This window comes from Dermacentor andersoni, chromosome 8 (genome assembly GCF_023375885.2).
Source record: "Dermacentor andersoni chromosome 8, qqDerAnde1_hic_scaffold, whole genome shotgun sequence".
NCBI lineage: Eukaryota > Metazoa > Arthropoda > Arachnida > Ixodida > Ixodidae > Dermacentor > Dermacentor andersoni.
The window spans coordinates 71,251,660-71,269,541 of record NC_092821.1 but is presented as its reverse complement, the minus strand read 5'-3'; the positions used below and the strand labels follow the sequence as shown (position 1 = coordinate 71,269,541).

General features: G+C 45.9%; 1 protein-coding gene across 1 annotated transcript in view; it reads left to right on the top strand.

Annotated features, from left to right (window-relative positions):
* The first annotated feature begins 4,685 nt into the window (after positions 1-4,685).
* LOC126538807 (cytochrome P450 3A6-like) overlaps positions 4,686-17,882 on the top strand; it is a 34,374-nt gene continuing 21,177 nt past the window's right edge. Inside the window, exons 1-2 of the mRNA XM_072284086.1 lie at positions 4,686-4,896; positions 6,383-6,572. Of these exons, the coding sequence (XP_072140187.1) occupies positions 4,735-4,896; positions 6,383-6,572 (352 nt within the window). The 5' untranslated portion in view covers positions 4,686-4,734. The remainder of the gene's footprint in view (positions 4,897-6,382; positions 6,573-17,882) is intronic.

Below are 17,882 nucleotides of genomic sequence, written 5' to 3'. Positions count from 1 at the left end.
ATATCATTGGAGAAAAGAAAGCGCCGTGGCAACCTACTCCACCTTTAACTAAAAGTATTAACGGAAGTTTCCTCACTGCGCTGTAATGGCAGACATTTCCAGAGCCAGGTGCTTTAATATGCCTAATTAAGCTAGCTTTCATTTCATCAGAAGCGTTCATAATAAAGGTAGGCGTCAGTTAACCGTAACAGTGTAGGAAGACTCCCCAAATAATGAAGCAACCTGGTAGACTGGTATTCAGAATTTTGGCAAAAACTATTTCACAGCTTCTGCACAACGCTAAGTTCGTGCTTAAATAAAAATATATGGGAGGTGATTCAACTCTTTATGGCTGTTGAGCTGTTGACGCTAATAGTCATCCACCAAAAACCTGCTCATCAGTAGACTACACTTCTCCCTCTAAGTACTCCTCCATACCCTTTCCTCTCACATCATTCTTTACCGAGGCAGTGTGATCGAACACGCGTTCCTTGGATGACTGAAAGTTTAATATCACACACTCCCACTGCATGCCACACGTGACCACCGAGAACGACCGTATGGTTACTATTTCGTAGCCTTTACTAACCGTATGCTTCCCCAGGGAGAGGGATGTGCACGGCATTGGCGGTGTCAAAGGGGAAGCTGTTGAATAGATGCAATAATAATCCTGATAGCCCTTGGTGGACATTTCGGGGGAAAAAGAAGGCGCCGCAACTTTCTTGCAAAAGGTGAATTCTACCACACATGGAACAGTAAGGTCGAATAAATGCAAGAGATTACAAGCGTGAAATTAAAAACCGTCATTCGTCTAAATCAAGTGCCACTCACCCACTGTCATCCACAGTCGGTTGACTGACGATTGCTTCATTCGTGCACCTTCTTTAACCTTGCCAGGTTCCTAGGAACTGATTTACCTATATATATATATATATATATATATATATATATATATATATATATATATATATATATATATATATAGCACTTTGCACGTAGCTGAAAGCGAAATACTTGCATCAAGGCTTTGTTTTTAATCCGTGCCTTAGAGACCCTAGCGCAATATTCACGCCCTTCCTGTGGTCTCAGGTTTGAATTTTTCTATTTTACCGGAATGATGGCATATTTGCGCCAATCTTTTCCATTTATCAGCACTCTGGAAATTCCCCTTTTGGACTGTCCGGTGCTTGTTTTGTAGTAGTATTCTATTGGCCAACTTATTGTGTATTCTTAATTTTTGCCGAAAGTACACCAGGAATGTTTTGATTAAGAGCTATTGTTGGAAGAATTTGTATTCTTTGCATTAAAATTCCGACCTTCCAACCTGCGCTTCATCTTTCAACTTAAGCACCTACTCATATTCAATGCTGAACCTACGCCTGCTTTACAGAATGTCTTTCCCAATTGTGAAAAAATAGTTTGTTTAGCGGAACCTAATTGAACACTTGTTCTCCAATTACGCACTTTAAGGATAGGCGTCTCAGCCTCTCGGATAAACCCCTATTACAAAGAACACTGAACCTCTTACAAGGACCCCTAGCGTGAACTGCTATCAAGACTGTCCAGCACACGCCTTAGATTACACTCTTTCCAGGATGATCCTGGCGTTGCAAACTACACCAAAATCCTTGCGAGGACATATGGTGCCCTAGTATCAAGATCTATCCACGCGCACCATTCGCTGCTCGGCCTCACAGGGCCATGACTTGCGACTTCGCCTGCCACTTGGGATCTCCTATCAGGAAACAACTTTACTGTACCGCCTGTGGTTGGGCGTCACATTCAGAAAAGCTTATGCATTCTTTATTCCAATGGCCAACATCGCCGCATGACCCTCATGCGTATGTGACAAAACTGTAGAGCACATTCCGTGATACTGTCCAACCTACCAGTTTCAATGGTAAGCTCTGCATACTAGATTTAGCCGCTTCCTAGACAGGCTCCTCCCGGCGGCTGACAACCTGGGACATTGGCTGCAGACATTTAGTATGTACAAGGTCATCAAAATCTTTATACACTTGTTGATTTAGAGGAGCGCTTGTGACTGTATACGTGAAGGAATGGCCATCTGCGGGTACGAACACAATGAGCCTTCTTCATTGTTCCTAGCTTTCTTTCCCTTTTCCCATGTGAAGGGTAACCGGGGACGACCTTCGTTAACCTACCTGCCTTTCATCTCACTTTCTCTCTGCCTCCTGGCTTCGCCTTCCTAATTCTGCGTCCACAAAAACAATGAAGGCTGGTGACTTTCTCGCAAAATTCTACTGTATTATAATTCCTTTTAAGTAGGTGCACTGTGTCACTTGCAATTACTACTTAACACTTACTACACCAGCTTCAGCCATGAGGCGCAAACGGCAGTAGGAGGTAGATGACAAACACTTGATCGTGCGCTCTCATTTCCTGCCTGAAGATGCGGAAACGCCTGGCCCAAGTTATTAGCGAAATATTCTACTTCAGTGTATTACACACTTCGCACTGACGAGACCTGCACTAGAAACAACTGCCGTTGAACCTCGATATGACGAAGTGGTACTTGCAGCGATAAACATCGTTAAATTGTGAATTTTATTCATTGAAGGCTTTGAACATTTAACATTACAAATGAAGTTCTCTAAGGTGAATGTATGGGTATTTTGGTAAGACATGAACGCAGCCTTTTGCGCATAAGAGGAGGACAAAGAACAGGCTGAGACACATGTGCGCTCGTGTCTCAGCCTCGTGTGGTGCGCAAAAAGCGGCATTCGTTAGCATTAAAGACAACTATGGAAATTCCCAGAGCAAACAAATCGCAAGAAGGTTGGGCCACGAAAGAGCGGTTATCAGGGCCAAAGCGTGTGGTGCAGATCGCACTGAGAGCAAAACCAAAGTTTAAAAATATACAGATCTTGGTCCTGAGCCAAACAAAAAGAAAGTCAGTTGCAAAAACAAGGTGGAGCATTGATGGCCATAGATTAGAGACTACACGAAGTAAGGTTCGGAGTTTTATCGCCGTCACGCGCTCACAGGCAAACACGAACAGATCTCACTCGATGACCCCGCACTCGCTGTCACAACGCGAGCGAGTGCTTCGTACCGTGACTCGGAAACATCAGCTTACGGGACCCGCCAACACTAGTCGCGCGGCAACAATGAAATGCGCGTGAAGGCACCATTCATTTCCACTTACCGCGGAGACATTACCTCCAAGACGGGTACGGCGCCTGACCCGCGCACAGACGCACGCGCGGAGCAGAAGGCAGACAGGCGCACGTTCCTGCCCCCTCCTTCCCCCCATCAACACGGCGTGCTTAATCACGTTACCGCGCGCTTTGACAGCGGTTTTGCCGCTCAAACACTTCATGCAGAAAGACGCTTGTAATAGCTTTTACCTTGCTCGACATAGTCGGTAGACTTTTACTAGGCATACAGGCTCCATGTACATGATTGGAATGGCCGAAAACGTCGTTAGATCGAAACTGCGTAACCAAGTTACTTCGGCAAATCGCGAAAAATAAATACACTGTTTTCATTGCAACTACATATAACCTCTGGAAATAAAAATAATCCGTTACATCGGGAATTTCGCTATATCGACGTTCGTTGTATTGAAGTTTGACTGTACTTCATTGCACTCTAAATTTATATTTATTACACGGCGTAACAGTTCGCATATTGATGAGGGTGATATTTATTTTTCGTTAAACTTTCGTAGAATCCAACCCCCTTTTGCGGATACATAAACGGACGGCTTCCTAGTTCAGCGGCTTCCTCTCTCAGCTTTGTGGCGACGCCTTCCACGAGCATGAGTGTTTGATGGCAATCACAAAAGATATATATTTATTACTATAGTGCTGACAGATAGCGGGCTGCGTGGCTCCTACAAACAGGGATAAAGTACTTAGCTTTCTCGACTGCAAAACCCAATAAGCTACTAAGGATAAACCTTTTGGAAAACTACAATGCTAGCCATCGACAGCCACCCATTCATGGCTGCACGTCGAAGTCACCAATTGTGTGAAGGACGCCGAGAGAGAGAAAAAAAATTTTGAATACACTCGCTTGGGTCAAAGGGGGCGAGGCCGGGAGACTAGAACCACCGGAGCTCTTGATCCTCAAGCGGCAGCCGACCTTGGTCCGGCTGGCCGAAGACACCGCCAAGGACGTAGGCGCTCTATGATGGCTTCCATCTAGGGAAGACAGTGTATGTTATTAACAAAGGGAAAATGGGACATCCACCCAGTCAAAGCAATTGCTAGAAACGGTGGATATAGATCAACATGGAAGCATCGCACTTTACATCGATGCCAATACACTCAAATTGACCTGAGTTTATAGCATGTATCCGCGGCAAAATTACCGCCCCATTTGGTACCGAGGATTCTTGGTCTGTACGTAAAAATTAAAAGCGGATCAATTTTTGCATAGGAACGTTGATCTTATATTCCGCATTAGGAGCCTATATTCCTAGTTGTGCAACAGGCTCAGGTCTAAGGTGAAGGCAGACCCCATGTCTGCGAGAACATACAGGCAAGACGTATATTCATAGAGACCATGTTTATTAATATCTCCATACGTAGACATTCGGAGTAGCATAGCACCTGTATATCACGCACTGTTTACGTCACAGCACGTGACATCAAGTAGTTTGTGATGTTCAGTTGTTTTATGAATTGCGCACGGTTTGTGTGGTTATAAAATTGTTTTTTTATATATTCCAGGCTCAAGTTGCCGACACCTTCCGATCAAGTCGGCCAAAGGGTTGCCACGCGCGCAATGCTCCTGCAGGCAGCGTTTATTCTAGTTTTGTCCAGCGCTTTCGTTTGGGTGATACGGCGACGTCACCGGCATGGTCTATTTGAAAGGCTTGGTGTACCGGGGCCCAAACCAGATTTCCTATGGGGAAACTGGAAACAACTCAAGCAAGATCGCATTCGAGTGAGCCCCTTTATGTCTTACCTGGGTTAGAAAGCATCTAGACTTCTTTCTCATTGTGCGCAGCCAATTTCTGATAACTCGGGCACCTGGGCACGAGAAAACCGGAAGTTACAGGGAGGGCGCCTCACGCTGACCATTTGGTGGTGATATAGATCTGCCAATACCGGTTAGTAGCGGGAGGGCAACGTCATACTTAAATATGGCATCCCATGGTTGGTGTGATTCACAATTGGATGATTAGAATTGCGATATAATGAATATAAGAAATCGTTTTGTGTCAAAAAAATTGATGACCATGGGGGGGGGGGGGGGGGAACCAGCTACCAGTAAAACAACAGCGAGATAGTAGCTGTAACCAAAATTCGTTGAACCTTTCTTGACGACTCCCAATCTTTATTTTTAATTGTGAATATCTTTAGAGGTTTGAACGGAGAAAAATGTCCTATTACTTGCATTAGGTTTACATTATTGGTGCTCAATAATGCGTTTTCTGAGATATTGAAAAGTGAAATTATTATCTGGAGATACTATTTGCAAACCAGTTTTCGAACAGGCATTATCAATACGGTTGCTTTTTTTCATAATTATCCCACAAGCAAATAGAGCTTGCAAGGATTTAAACTGGGCCTTAAACCCTGCCATGAAAAGCAGTTTCGAACTCTATGAAGTTACGTCTCTTTGTCAAAACACACATTCCTCTGCAGGGCTTCCGAATTGTTCGGGAACTGTTGATCTTCACTTGGCATTCTACTTCTAGTCCTACGGTCGTGACGAGATATGATTTCTTCGAGTAGCCAAGAAATCCGGGTCTTGTAGTATTTACTCGAAGTTGTAATTTCCTGTTTTAATGCACACTGTGATTCGCATATGCTGCAACGTGTTCTCCGTTTGCGCACATAATGATCCTGCTGATTCAACAGACCAATTATACCTCGAATTCCGCTCGTATTTGATGCAAAATATTGACACATATCTCAAAACATGCAGTTTCTTTATATGCTACGTTGTTGCGCATTGTGCGTAAATCACCATGTTTTTCGAGCAAGGGTGCTAGCACATTTCTTGAAACATTGTTATGGGGACAATCTTAGAGAAGGTGCTTGATCGTGTCCTCGCAGCCACAGTTGTCGTAAGCAGCACTGGCGAAACTAGGACAGTGGTCCAGACGGGTTTCGGCACACAAGGCCTTAAGTTGTCCGCTCAAATTCATAGGAGCCTGTGAATTGTGCGACAGAGTTAGAAAATTGTAGCGTGTAGCATCATGATATTGCGTGAATTTTTCTCACTTTGTTTTCTTTATTGGTTTCTTCTATCACATTTTATTATTTTTCGCCCTTTCCCCAGCACAGCGTAGCCAGCCGGTACTACTTGCTAACTTCCCTGTATTTCCTTCCCTTCATACTCTCTCTCTCTCTCCCTTGTACTTAAATAAAACGTGCCTTGTTCTTGTGACGTGAGCCAACAACGACTACATTTCGAACTGCAGGTAATGGATCAGTGGATTCAACACTATGGCAAGGTGTTTGGTGTATATTTTGGCGACAAGCCCTTCATGGTTATCACTGATGTCGAGATCATCAAAGAATGCTTCATCAAGGCTGCCAAGGTATTCCAGGACCGGCCAATGTATGCTATCGATGTGGAACCGTTTAAAAATGGATTGCCTTTCTTACGAGGTTAGTACCGCCTCCAGACAGCCTCGCCTTATAGTAACCTCTTCGCGCTCGTTTTTCGTCTGTTCCCAGATAATGGTTTGCGTTCGCATTTATATCTCTTACGCTGGCGATGAAAGACGACACATTTATTTTACTGCAGTTGACCACTTGAAGTTGTCAATGTGTGCATTACTGGAGTTATTGCACAGCAGCATGACCTTAAGGAGGGGTGTCATCTTCGTGTTATTATTGCTGCCGTGTCGTATTATTGTTTTGGGGTCCCACATCCAGACATATCGCATTGTTATGGATGTTTCATCCCAGAACTGACAAGAGAGAAGAAATCCTTTCTAGGACCCTGTTGTAGGCATAGTGACCAATAACATTGTATTCATACCTTCTCCATATATATATATATATATATATATATATATATATATATATATATATATATATATAACACTATCATACGAAGCCAACAAACACTAACACGAAGGACAACACAACCTTTACATGTGCGATCGTTCCCCACCTGCGGCAAGTTGTTTTTCCATCTACTTTCATTTCCGTTCATTTCTCATTTCTTTATTTCATTTATTAAGCACAAGTAATTTCGCCTGTGTTGGCCTTGGTGTCAGTGTATGTTGGCTGCGTATGATATGACTAATACAAATCGGGGTCTACGGTTAACCCTGCTTCTTCTATATATATAGTGAAGCATTATTTTATACATGCCCCGAAAGTGACACGAGGCTTAGTCGGTTGATGGAGCCTGCGCTATCGCTTTCGTTTATTTGCTGTTTATGCCCCTGCGTCACCCTGACACATCCATTCTGGGAATGCTGAGAATGGACGCGTACCCATATCATGTAGGCAGTGCCGGAGTGGTTTGTGCGGCGCGATACCAAGCAACCCGAGTTGTCTACTTGGCTAGACAGCAGCCAGCAACAAGTTGTCTAGTCTGCGACACCAAGCGGCTCATATTGTTTCCTCAACTGAGGCAGCAGTGAGCACAAACCTAGCGGGCCAAGCTAGTAAATAATTGGCGTCACTGAGTAGGGGAAGATGCTGGATACATACCGAAAACGTGGTGAAGTTCTCAAAGAATGCAAATCGCCGAATTATGTGAGTTACAAGCTCTCTGAATGGCATAAGCGAAGCTTTGATTTGCAACTTCTTCCTAGGCTAGCTGGTTCGTACTTCTTGAAGCCATTACATTGCAAATAAAAGCGAACAAAGATAGCACAAGACCGGACCACCATGAACGCTACACTCACAAATGATTTACTCCAGTCCCCGAGAAGACACAGAAGTGCACAATAAATTGTGCGTGCCCATAGGGCCTTTGCAGCAAAAAGAAAAAAAAATAATCAAAAGACCACATCTAGCTTTCAAATAGACATACATAATTATCGCTGACGCCATCTGTGCCTCTCCTTGTGTTGTGGAAAGCTTCATGAAATAAGCGTGCAGTAGGTTCCTTGCTTATGGCTAGAATCTTAATCTCGAGAAACCGGAACGAAGTACAAATTTGCAAGTGTGAACTTCGCTTTCGTGAAAACCTCTGTTTGAATTATGCCTGATACTGGCGATCAGGGCGACGCTATGGCTGCTACCAGACATGTTGTTTCTAATGGGTTTTCCTTTTACATTAGTCGCTATGCCTCGTATGAAATAAGGGGCCCTTTGACCATATGACCATATTTTAATCTCCTGATGTTAAGCTTACGTAAGCGCGGACCAAAGCATTGGGCGGTGACCCACAGCGCTGTTTGAGTCGCCCAATCAAAGGCCCTCCTTAGCATTGCATTCCGCACCTTACCAGGTCCGTTCTTATCTAATTCGCTGCCAAGAGGCGAGAGGCCGGCAGAAGTCAAAAGGGTTGTAAATTACCAACACTGATGCCACTGTTCCACTGATGTTCCTCCTTTAATGGAACCTCAAACCTCATTGATGAGGGTATGTGCCATGTGAAGACGAAGTGGACACGTGGATAATGGCGCTCGCACAGCCAGTGCGGGGAAGACGATGAGAAAAGAATATAAATGACACTAGAAATTACAGTGCGACAGCTTGGCCTGCCATTGAACACTCCGGTACTACTGTCTTTCGGAGCGTCTGTGCTTGGGCACTCACACAGGAATGTGTGCTTCGCCTTAGAAAAATTTATTATTGAATCAAACCGATTTCATTGATGACCGTATTATTCCATTCATTCCTCCTCTATTGCCTCATTGATATATTATAGATAAATTTTTTGTTCTTCTCTTTTTTTTTTTTCCCCTCTACGTAGCATGGCAATCTACTGAACGATTTCCATTTTCCCTCGCCTAAATTCATGTAACAAAATTTTAGATTTTTACCTCCATTTTCTGAACAAATAAGCAAAGTCTGCCCGACTCTTGGCCAATCCCCGCGAGTGGGTAAGCGCCAAACTCAAGGACATCATCATCATCATCAACTTCCAGCCTGGTGAACGGTGTTGTCTCTGTTGCTCCTTTACAATGAAGCAAGCGCGCAACGCGCAGCGATCGGATCTTAAACCATCTCAATCGGCGACCCTTCGAAACGGTCGAGTCCTTTCGGACCCACAGTCAGTAGCGCCCGGGGACTGCGTCCAAGTCTCCACGGCGGCTCCATGGCAGGACTGCAACGCCAGCCTTGCCTGGGCCTTGTTTACTTCGACATCCGAGCCGCTAAGGTATGCCTTGCATGCTGCATTGGACATGGATTCTCACTGTCTTGGGTGCCTCCTACGGTCCACACTCTCCATGCCGTGGATCACTGTCCCAGGACACCATCTACCTTTGGCCCGTCAAGTGATGCTGTTCACGTTCCCCTTGAATTGCTTCCCGCTATAGTGAGTACCGCGGCCGCCACCAGCCCTGGCTCAACGGATGCGGTTCACGCTCCCTTCGCCACTGGTCCGGCTGGCACGAGTACTGCGGCCGCTGCCGGCACCTCATTGCGCTCTGATTCTGCCCCTGGCTCAACGGCAGCTGAGTCGGCTGCTTGGCGGACGTCTTGCGGGCCGTCTCGCTGCTGTCGCAGCAGCTGAAATCCATCGTATCGGCTACCTCCGGTTTCCCGCCTGTAACCTAACCACCACCGCCTGCCTCGGAGCCACCGGAGTTCAAACATTTCCGAATGACCCCATTCTGTGGGTGCAAGCAGTCAAGAAGGTCGACACTCGCCATGCCTGGCCTGACAATACGAGATCGCTGGTTGCAGCAGGGCGTTTCCGAGAGAGAGAGACAGCAAATGATAAATGAAACGTAGGGATGTTAACCACGACTGAGCGCGGTTATATATCCTACACTGGCGAAAACGAAAATGGGAGGGAAAGATTAAATGAAGAGAAAGTCCACTAGGGATATCGATCGGTCACTCAGCCTGGGTTACAGACGGTGACTACGTGCAACAGCTTTCAAATATCGCAGCAGCGCTTTTGTGGCCTATGGTATGCAAACCCATGGTCCCAAGATATTGTGCAAGGTGAATCGCTTTCGATCTAAGTGATTCAGAGCTGTGCAGAGGTCATGTCTTTCATTTTCAAAGGATGTTCTATAGTCTCCTCGACACTGCAGGCGTTACACTCGGCCCTATTTGCCATTCCAATCAAATACGTATATGCATTCGTAAATGCGACGCGTAAGCGGCCCAGCATTGTTTCATCATCTCGCAGAAGCCCAGGTAACAGCCGCAGTTGCATAGATGGGTCGAGGGAATGCGATCTATGTTGGGTGAATTCAGGAGTCTGTCACTTATGCAATGTCATACGGTGCACTAGCTTGCTCAAGTGTTGGGCTGCGTCAGTCCGCGATAAAGGTAGAGAAACAAGGTTTGCTTGCTTCGTCTGCTTTCCTAGCATCTTGGTCAGTGAGGCTGTTGCCGAAGATACCGCAATTGCCAGGCAGCCCCTGAAACACGACGTTGCGTCCTTTCTCGATCATATGATGGTACATTTCTCGTATCTCCGACACGAGTTGTTCACAGGACCCGCAACGAAGAGCTGAAAGAAGACATGGCAAGGCCGCGTTGGAGCCGCCGAATATTCCCCACCCATTAGCCGGTTGGTCGTTCTTATAATCAACGGCACCTCGGACGGTAACAAGTTCCAAACCGGTCGATGTTGTCACGTAACAAATCTTGTATCGTATGCTTATTGATCGTGATGGTATAGCCACTGCGCCTATGGAGCTGGTCTGAGTATATATATATATATATATATATATATGTGGACTCGGTCAAAGAAGAAAGTGCGCAAAACAATTCAGAGCTGCTTGCTTCAAGGTAAAAGTAGGCAGGTCAGTCTTCTTTCTTATCTCTGGAACTCGAAGACGTACTTGAGGTTGTTTTAAACACCACAAAGCTGTCCCAGGACACCATCCACCTTTGAGTCTTCAAGGTATGGCGTTCACACGCCCATCGCCATGCTTCCCGCTACAGAGTCGCACCCCCCCCCCCCACACACACACACCGTTACGCACACCTTGGCGTCTTCTAGGTGGCGCCAAAGCGTGGGACAGCTACGAAGGTATCGAGTACCGTTCCTGGCCAGTGTGGAGCGCAGCTTTGCTGGTTGTTTTCCACCCGCTCGCGTATGCCTGCGACGAGCTCGACCAGCACCGCTTAGCGACTGGACTTCCTGAGATACACCGCCTTCACGAAAGAGTCGTGGCTAGTCGTGCCCAGTCGCCGTTGGCTCCACGCCAGACGGTGGGAAGCGCATGACGATCACCGCTCCCGTTCGTCCCACGTCCGCGCGGCTCATCGCAATCCAATGTTATCGGCTCCACCACAGTACATAAACTCGCAGCAGACCGCCACTACTCTTTCAACTTGGCAGTCTCCGCCGGCCGAGCCGCTGCGGAGGAAATTCAGTGAAGCACGGGAGCTGCACGATCTCGCCGATGCAGCTGCACCCGGCAAAGTTTCAGTCGGTGGGCTCGCAGCCTGCTTCGTAGTAGACTGCGGATGCGAGCCGTTTTTCTCACCGCGGATCTAGACCTCTGCGTCGGCATCTGACACTAAACCATCACCTTTAGAGGTCGTAACCACTTTCCGTCCGCAGCTGTCGGGGAAGCGGCTGCGGAATTCATCAACGCCGGGGCACATGGAGGCACCAGGTCCTTTAGTATTTGAAGCGCTACCACTCCAGCAACCCGATATGTTCAGGAATCGTAGCAGGAAGAACTGTCCGGACCCGCCGTATGCTAAAATGTCAACGCAATCATTGGCCGAATTCGTGGCTGTTGGTTCCGAACTGAGTGAGGCCTCACTGAAGGAAGTGGAGGAGATTAACGCGGATGAGGTCATCCTTGTAAAAGAGCTGCCCGTTCGCGCAAGTGACAACAAGATGCGGCGGTTGCCACCACAAGAATTCATCGCGAGAAACCTCAAGAGACGCTGCAAGGCATGCGGTATTTCACCGAGCTCGGCTGATTCAAGCGCTTCGCGAGCTTCGATCAGCCAGCGATAACGCTGGGAAGAAGCACCTGACGGCTGTTCACTCTACAGCATCTCCTTCGGTACATGCTGCACTGCGACGTCATAATCTTCAGCGAGACCTGTGATCGGCGCACAACAGCGAGTGCCGCCCGCAAGAATTGGTTGCGCGCTTGACAGCTCCCCACTGACGACTTCAGTCCCAGTAGTGCAGTAACAACCCCCTTGTTACTCACTATCGGGTGCAAACTTTGTCTGGAGGCCCACTCTTTCCGCCGGCTTGATTGGGCGTAAATGCTAAACAATGCTCAGGTAACCAGCAGCCCGACCTCATGTACCCGACGTACTAGATCTGTAATGCTGCAGAATTGTCGGCTGCCGCTTTATCAACAGGTTACGTAATAATTGCACGAATGTGCGGGTAAAAAAATTCACTAGTGGTCGCTAAACTACTCGCCTTAGCGGAACGTTTCATGTGCGGTGCGCTCGCGCGGTTCCCTCATGTCCCCCCATGGTTTGTGTGTCGTCAGCATGTTCACAGTGTGGAATTTATCAGTTTTTATTGTTTGTATTAGTTTTCTATCTGTTTCGCGCTGTTGAATAAGAGCACTGTCCTCTAGTCATAGCTAACCGTATCTTTGTCACCTTGTTGTTGTCACGGTATCGTCCCACAGGTCGGGATATTGAACGCTATTCTCTTTAACCTAACTGTAGATAGGCCCTGATTGAAACATTACCCAAGGCAATGCACCTACCAACGCACGCTGATCATATTTGTCTTTTCCCTTCTGCGCTGTCTAGTCTTCAAGTGGGTGCAAGAACTCAGCGGGTGGCCACATGAACTTGTTCGTATCTACGCAAATAAGGCCTCAGTGTGTCCATCGAAAAATGCGCGTTAATCGCGTTTACGCGCAAACTCATGCCACCGTACGCTGCTTCTCTCAATGTCGAGAGTATCAAATACCAGAAGCCTCATCGCTTCTTAGGTGTGATTATCGAGAGGCACCTTTCATAGAGCCTTCACTGCATCTACCTGAAGCGGAGGCTAATTTCGATTGTACATATATTAAGATTCCTCTGCGGAAAAACCTGGGGCTCCCCGGTACAGTCCATGCTGCATCTGTACAGAGCAATGTTTTCGGGCTTTTTACGGTAAAGCTTGCCGGTTTTGGCAAACAAATGTAAAACAAATATTGTCACCCTGGAAAATTTGCAAAGCCAGGCTCTGCGAATATGTCTTGGACTACGACGAGGCGCCTATACTCACGCAAGGAACATGATTGCTAGAGACTACTTGGTTCAAACGCATTCAACGACGGACAACCTTAAAGCGCATATTACCCAGTCACGATATTGCTGCTTTGCCAGCACAAAGACCTGAAGCCGTATTTTCCAAACTTCTTGCGACCCATCAAGGCTACCTCCCGTCGGGCTTTACGCAGCAGCAAGACCACTGTTATCCTCTGGTGCCTACGACAACCACAAGTGCACCTCACGATTATGGGAATTACGAAGAACAATCATTCAAAAGAGGCTCTACGTGAGCTCACACTTTCACTACTGAACGAGGTATATAGACAAAAAACGCACATTTACAGCAATGCATCTGTCTCAGCCCCCAGCTCTACAGGCACTGTTATCATCCCGGCCCTAGAAGACACAATTACGTTCAATGTGTCCCATATAACTACCTCTATGGCAACAGAACTTGCCGTTCTACGTGCCGCTTTTACTTAGCACAAGCCAAATCTCCAAATTGGGTCGTGCTCAAGGGCAGCCTTCAGAGTTTGCAGTCAGCCATATGAAGCAAGACCCATGAACAACTGGTGTTTGAGACCAGAGATGTTATCTATCAAGCCCTCATAAACGGACATGACATCTTCCAATGGTTTCCGGGGTGCTGTGGCATCGTCGGAAATGGCCTTGCTGATGATGCTACCCGGTCAGCCCATAAAAAACCCTGACAATTCCTATATCCTTATCAAGAACAGACGCTGCAAGAGGCCTTCCTTTACTTGCTCTAACCGAGATTGACACTTTGTGGACCACCCCGAATTTCTCCAACTGCCGTCTACAATGAAGATACAGATTCTATCGAACTTGTCCCACCGTGATGCAATCTTACTGTGCCGCCTCTGGGTAGGGATGGCTTTTACGAAAGCCTGCTCATTCCTTATTGGAATGAACGGAACACCGATCTGTGACACCTGCAACTGTAAAGAGACGATCGAGCACGTGTTCTGTTTTTGTTATCTCTATGACAAAGAACGTGACGTTTTTCAAAGGGTGTTAAACCGACTAGATAACAGACCATCTTCAGAGACTAAGATTCCCGGACCATGGCCCGACGGATCGCAGGCTTGCAAAGCGACGCGGGCACTGCCAGGTTCGTAAAATATACCGGTCCCAGGGAGCAATTATAGGCGTGAAGTTATGAACAACCGCACGTATGCACCCTTATAGTACCTTATTCCCTCCTTATCCTTTTTCTTTTCTACCCTTAAACTCCTTCCCCTGTGTGGAGTAGCCAACCGGACGTGCGTCTGGTTGACCTTCCTACCGTTCATTCCTTCTTTTCCTCCTCCTATTCCTGTTGTTGTGTGACTTCATATCACAAATACAGTGCCCTGTTTCAGCTGCGCGGAATTTTACAAAAAGGTAAATGTTGCGGGGATATTTCCCGATATTTTATCAGGTTACGCGTCTTTGTGACCCCAAGCAACTCGGTATCGTGTACAATATAGCAGATAATTATAAGTAAATCTTAAATAACTGCCTAATAAGCTATAGAGGAAGCAATGCCATTCGGGAATTAAGGACATAACGTGAGGTTATTAGCACCACAAAAAATTATGCAGACCACACGCACTGTGGGAATCGATGTAAGCGAAGCTTTCCATGCTGGATGCTTTGATTGACGATAATTAGCGGTGATTTTGGCTGCTAAAGCTTAATTTCTTCAACGTTGAGGCCAACACGAGAGTGGTTAGTTGATGTTAAACGTGACCTTGCGTGCACCACTGCTGTTTGTCTGTGTAGTACACAGAACACATAGGGATAGGCGCTTGCTTAAGGCATTGATGTGAGCCATATTTTATAACCTCGGAGCGCTTGAGCGTTCTCATTTCCTCACATGGCACATCGCATTGTGGCAGAAGTATTAAACTTGAATTGGATTATGGGGTTGTACGTGTCCAAACTACAGTCGGATTATGAGGCAAGCCGTAGTGGTGGACTCCAGATTAAATTTGACACCATGATGTTCTTTAACCTGTCCTAAATTTTAAGGGGACGTGCTTTTCAATTTCGCCCCCATCAAAATGCGGCTGCCGTGATTGGGATCAAATCCACGACCTGTAGCAATGCCATAGCCGCAAAGCTAACGTGGCGGACACAGCAGTGTTGATTTGGCGGTCAACCGCTTCCGTAGTTTCTCCTGGACCCTACGGTGCACTTTGCTTCTGGACGCCCTGTGTAAGTTGCCCGCTTGACATATGTGCATGGTGTTTATTTTTCAGAAATAGCAGCAACGCACTGTACCGTACCTTGAACTTAAGCTTAACCTGTTTTGCCTTCTCATGTCACCTCCTCCCCTATCTTATATGGGAACTGACACTTTTCCTCCCTCTCCCTCTTTCCCTTCTCTTCTCCTCTCTACAGTTCTATTTGCGTCCCCTCTGGCCTCACACGTTAGTAGAAAGGGAAGCGCTGCAGTTTCTGCAATGTTTCTGATGGGAGTCACGGATAATTACAGCTGTCAAGCGACTACTGTGGCGACGGCCAGGGAGCTCCAGGGGGCATTGTGCGCATTCGACGCGGTGGGATGAGAACCAATTTCTCCGGCAGCATTTCCTCTCCGACTCACACCTATCATCTATAGACCTTTTCTTCAGGCGAGGAGGAAGGGTGCGCTACGAGCATTTGCTCCTCACTGGCTTTTGCGATCCGGCGCAGCACTGCTTAAAAGTATTGCTGACGCGTGCTGCAGAACCATTTCCAGATGTTTTAGATCCTACTTTGTGAAATTTCCACAATGTTTGTTCATATAAGGTCGTCAGGGAAGCATTCCAGGGCATCGGTAACTACAATACGTGGAAATATATTTTGGGGGCGCAAACATGCGACGCGCATTATCAGCCAAGGCGTGTGAATGTGTTTTGAACTATTTTGCGTATATCGGATTTAATTGAACGAAGAGAACCGGCGTCTCTGTATTACCAATACCGTTTCTGTATATTCATACTTCCTGTTTTCTTGAAAGTGCTGGAACGACTCCTAAAGTGCAGACTAATTAAATTCCCAAATTAAAAGCACGCTCTTGTGGACCAACAGTTTGGCTTCCGTGAGCATATATCTACTGAAATGGCACTTGTCAATGTAAAAGAAAACATTATCCGTAATGTCTAAATCAAGTTACATAAGGTCGGTCTTTTCCTGGTTATTAGAAAAGCTTTCCACTCTATAGAGCATACAACACTATTAATAAACTGTCATACTATGGGATTTGTGGGGCGGTCCTAAAACTGATTCCGAATTACTTCACTGCCAAACTACAATACATATGTTATAATTAGCATTGTTCAAAAAAGAAAGAAATAGCACTTCGTGTCCCTCAAGGGTCAATTTTAGGTCCACCTTTTTTTATTCTATATGCAAATGATATTGTAAACTTACCGCTTATACCAGATATTGTCTGTATGCTGACGACAATAGTCTGTTCTTTTTTTATCAGGTAACAGCCTCGGTAACAGGTAGCTTGCAGCCAATAATAGGTTAGAGAAACTTTTAGTTTGTTTACCAGTGAATCAGCTACAGTTAAATGTCAATGAAACTAAATGTGTGGGTTTTCAGCCTAGAAATAAGCCTGATGACTGTGCTGTTTGTCTGAAGTTCAACAGTTGTGCGATCGAACGGACTTCCACTTCTAAATCTTTAGGTGCATATTTTGATGAAAACCTGAGTTTTATGCCTCATGTAACGAAGATTCACTGTAGTATTTCAGGTCAATAGGCATAATCTTTAGGATTAGGCATCGTGTTCCTATTTCGCTCAGACGCCGTCGGTATTATTCGTTAATTCAATCTCATCTTAGTTATTGCTTGTTAGTATGGAGAAATACATGCCAATAAATAATAAGCAGTGCGTTGGATGTTGACGGGATGCAAGCGAAGCCTTTGAAGCGTGCTGCCTCTTTGCTTGCTCCATGCATACGGTACATATTTAACTTATGCCTCGAGCAAGCGATATTTCCACCCCAAATGCAAGTTGCTCGTGTTAAGGTACTCTATAAGAAGGGTGACAAGAACAATATGGGCAATTACCGGCCTGTTTCTATATTGCCCGTGTTTTCAAAGGCCTTTGAAAAGGTAATCCTCAGGAGACTGAAAAAATTCGAACAGAAACACAACATCTTGATTGACTGCCAGTGTGGTTTCCGTGAAGGTTTGAGCACTGAATCGGCACGTCTTGCACAAAAAGAGTATATACTAGATCAAATCGAAAAAGAAAATGTAATACTGGGCATTCTTATTGATTTTTCAAGGGCCTTTGACCTTATTAATCATGAACTGATTATTAGGAAGCTAGAACGATACGGTATGCGAGGTGTTGCTGCTTCTCTAATCTATTCATATTTAAGAAATAGGAAACAAATTGTAGACATAGAAGGCTTTCACTCGGATCCATTAGCAGTTTCTTGCGGTGTGCCTCAAGGCAGCATCTTGGGACCATTTCTTTTCAATCTCTATCTAAATGACATTGTAAGTATATGTCCAGAAGTAAAATTCGTCATTTATGCAGATGATAGTAGTATATTTTTGTCAGCAAAAGAAACCAACCAAATAGTTCGCAACGTCAACGAAATCCTGGGTAAACTTGAAAAGT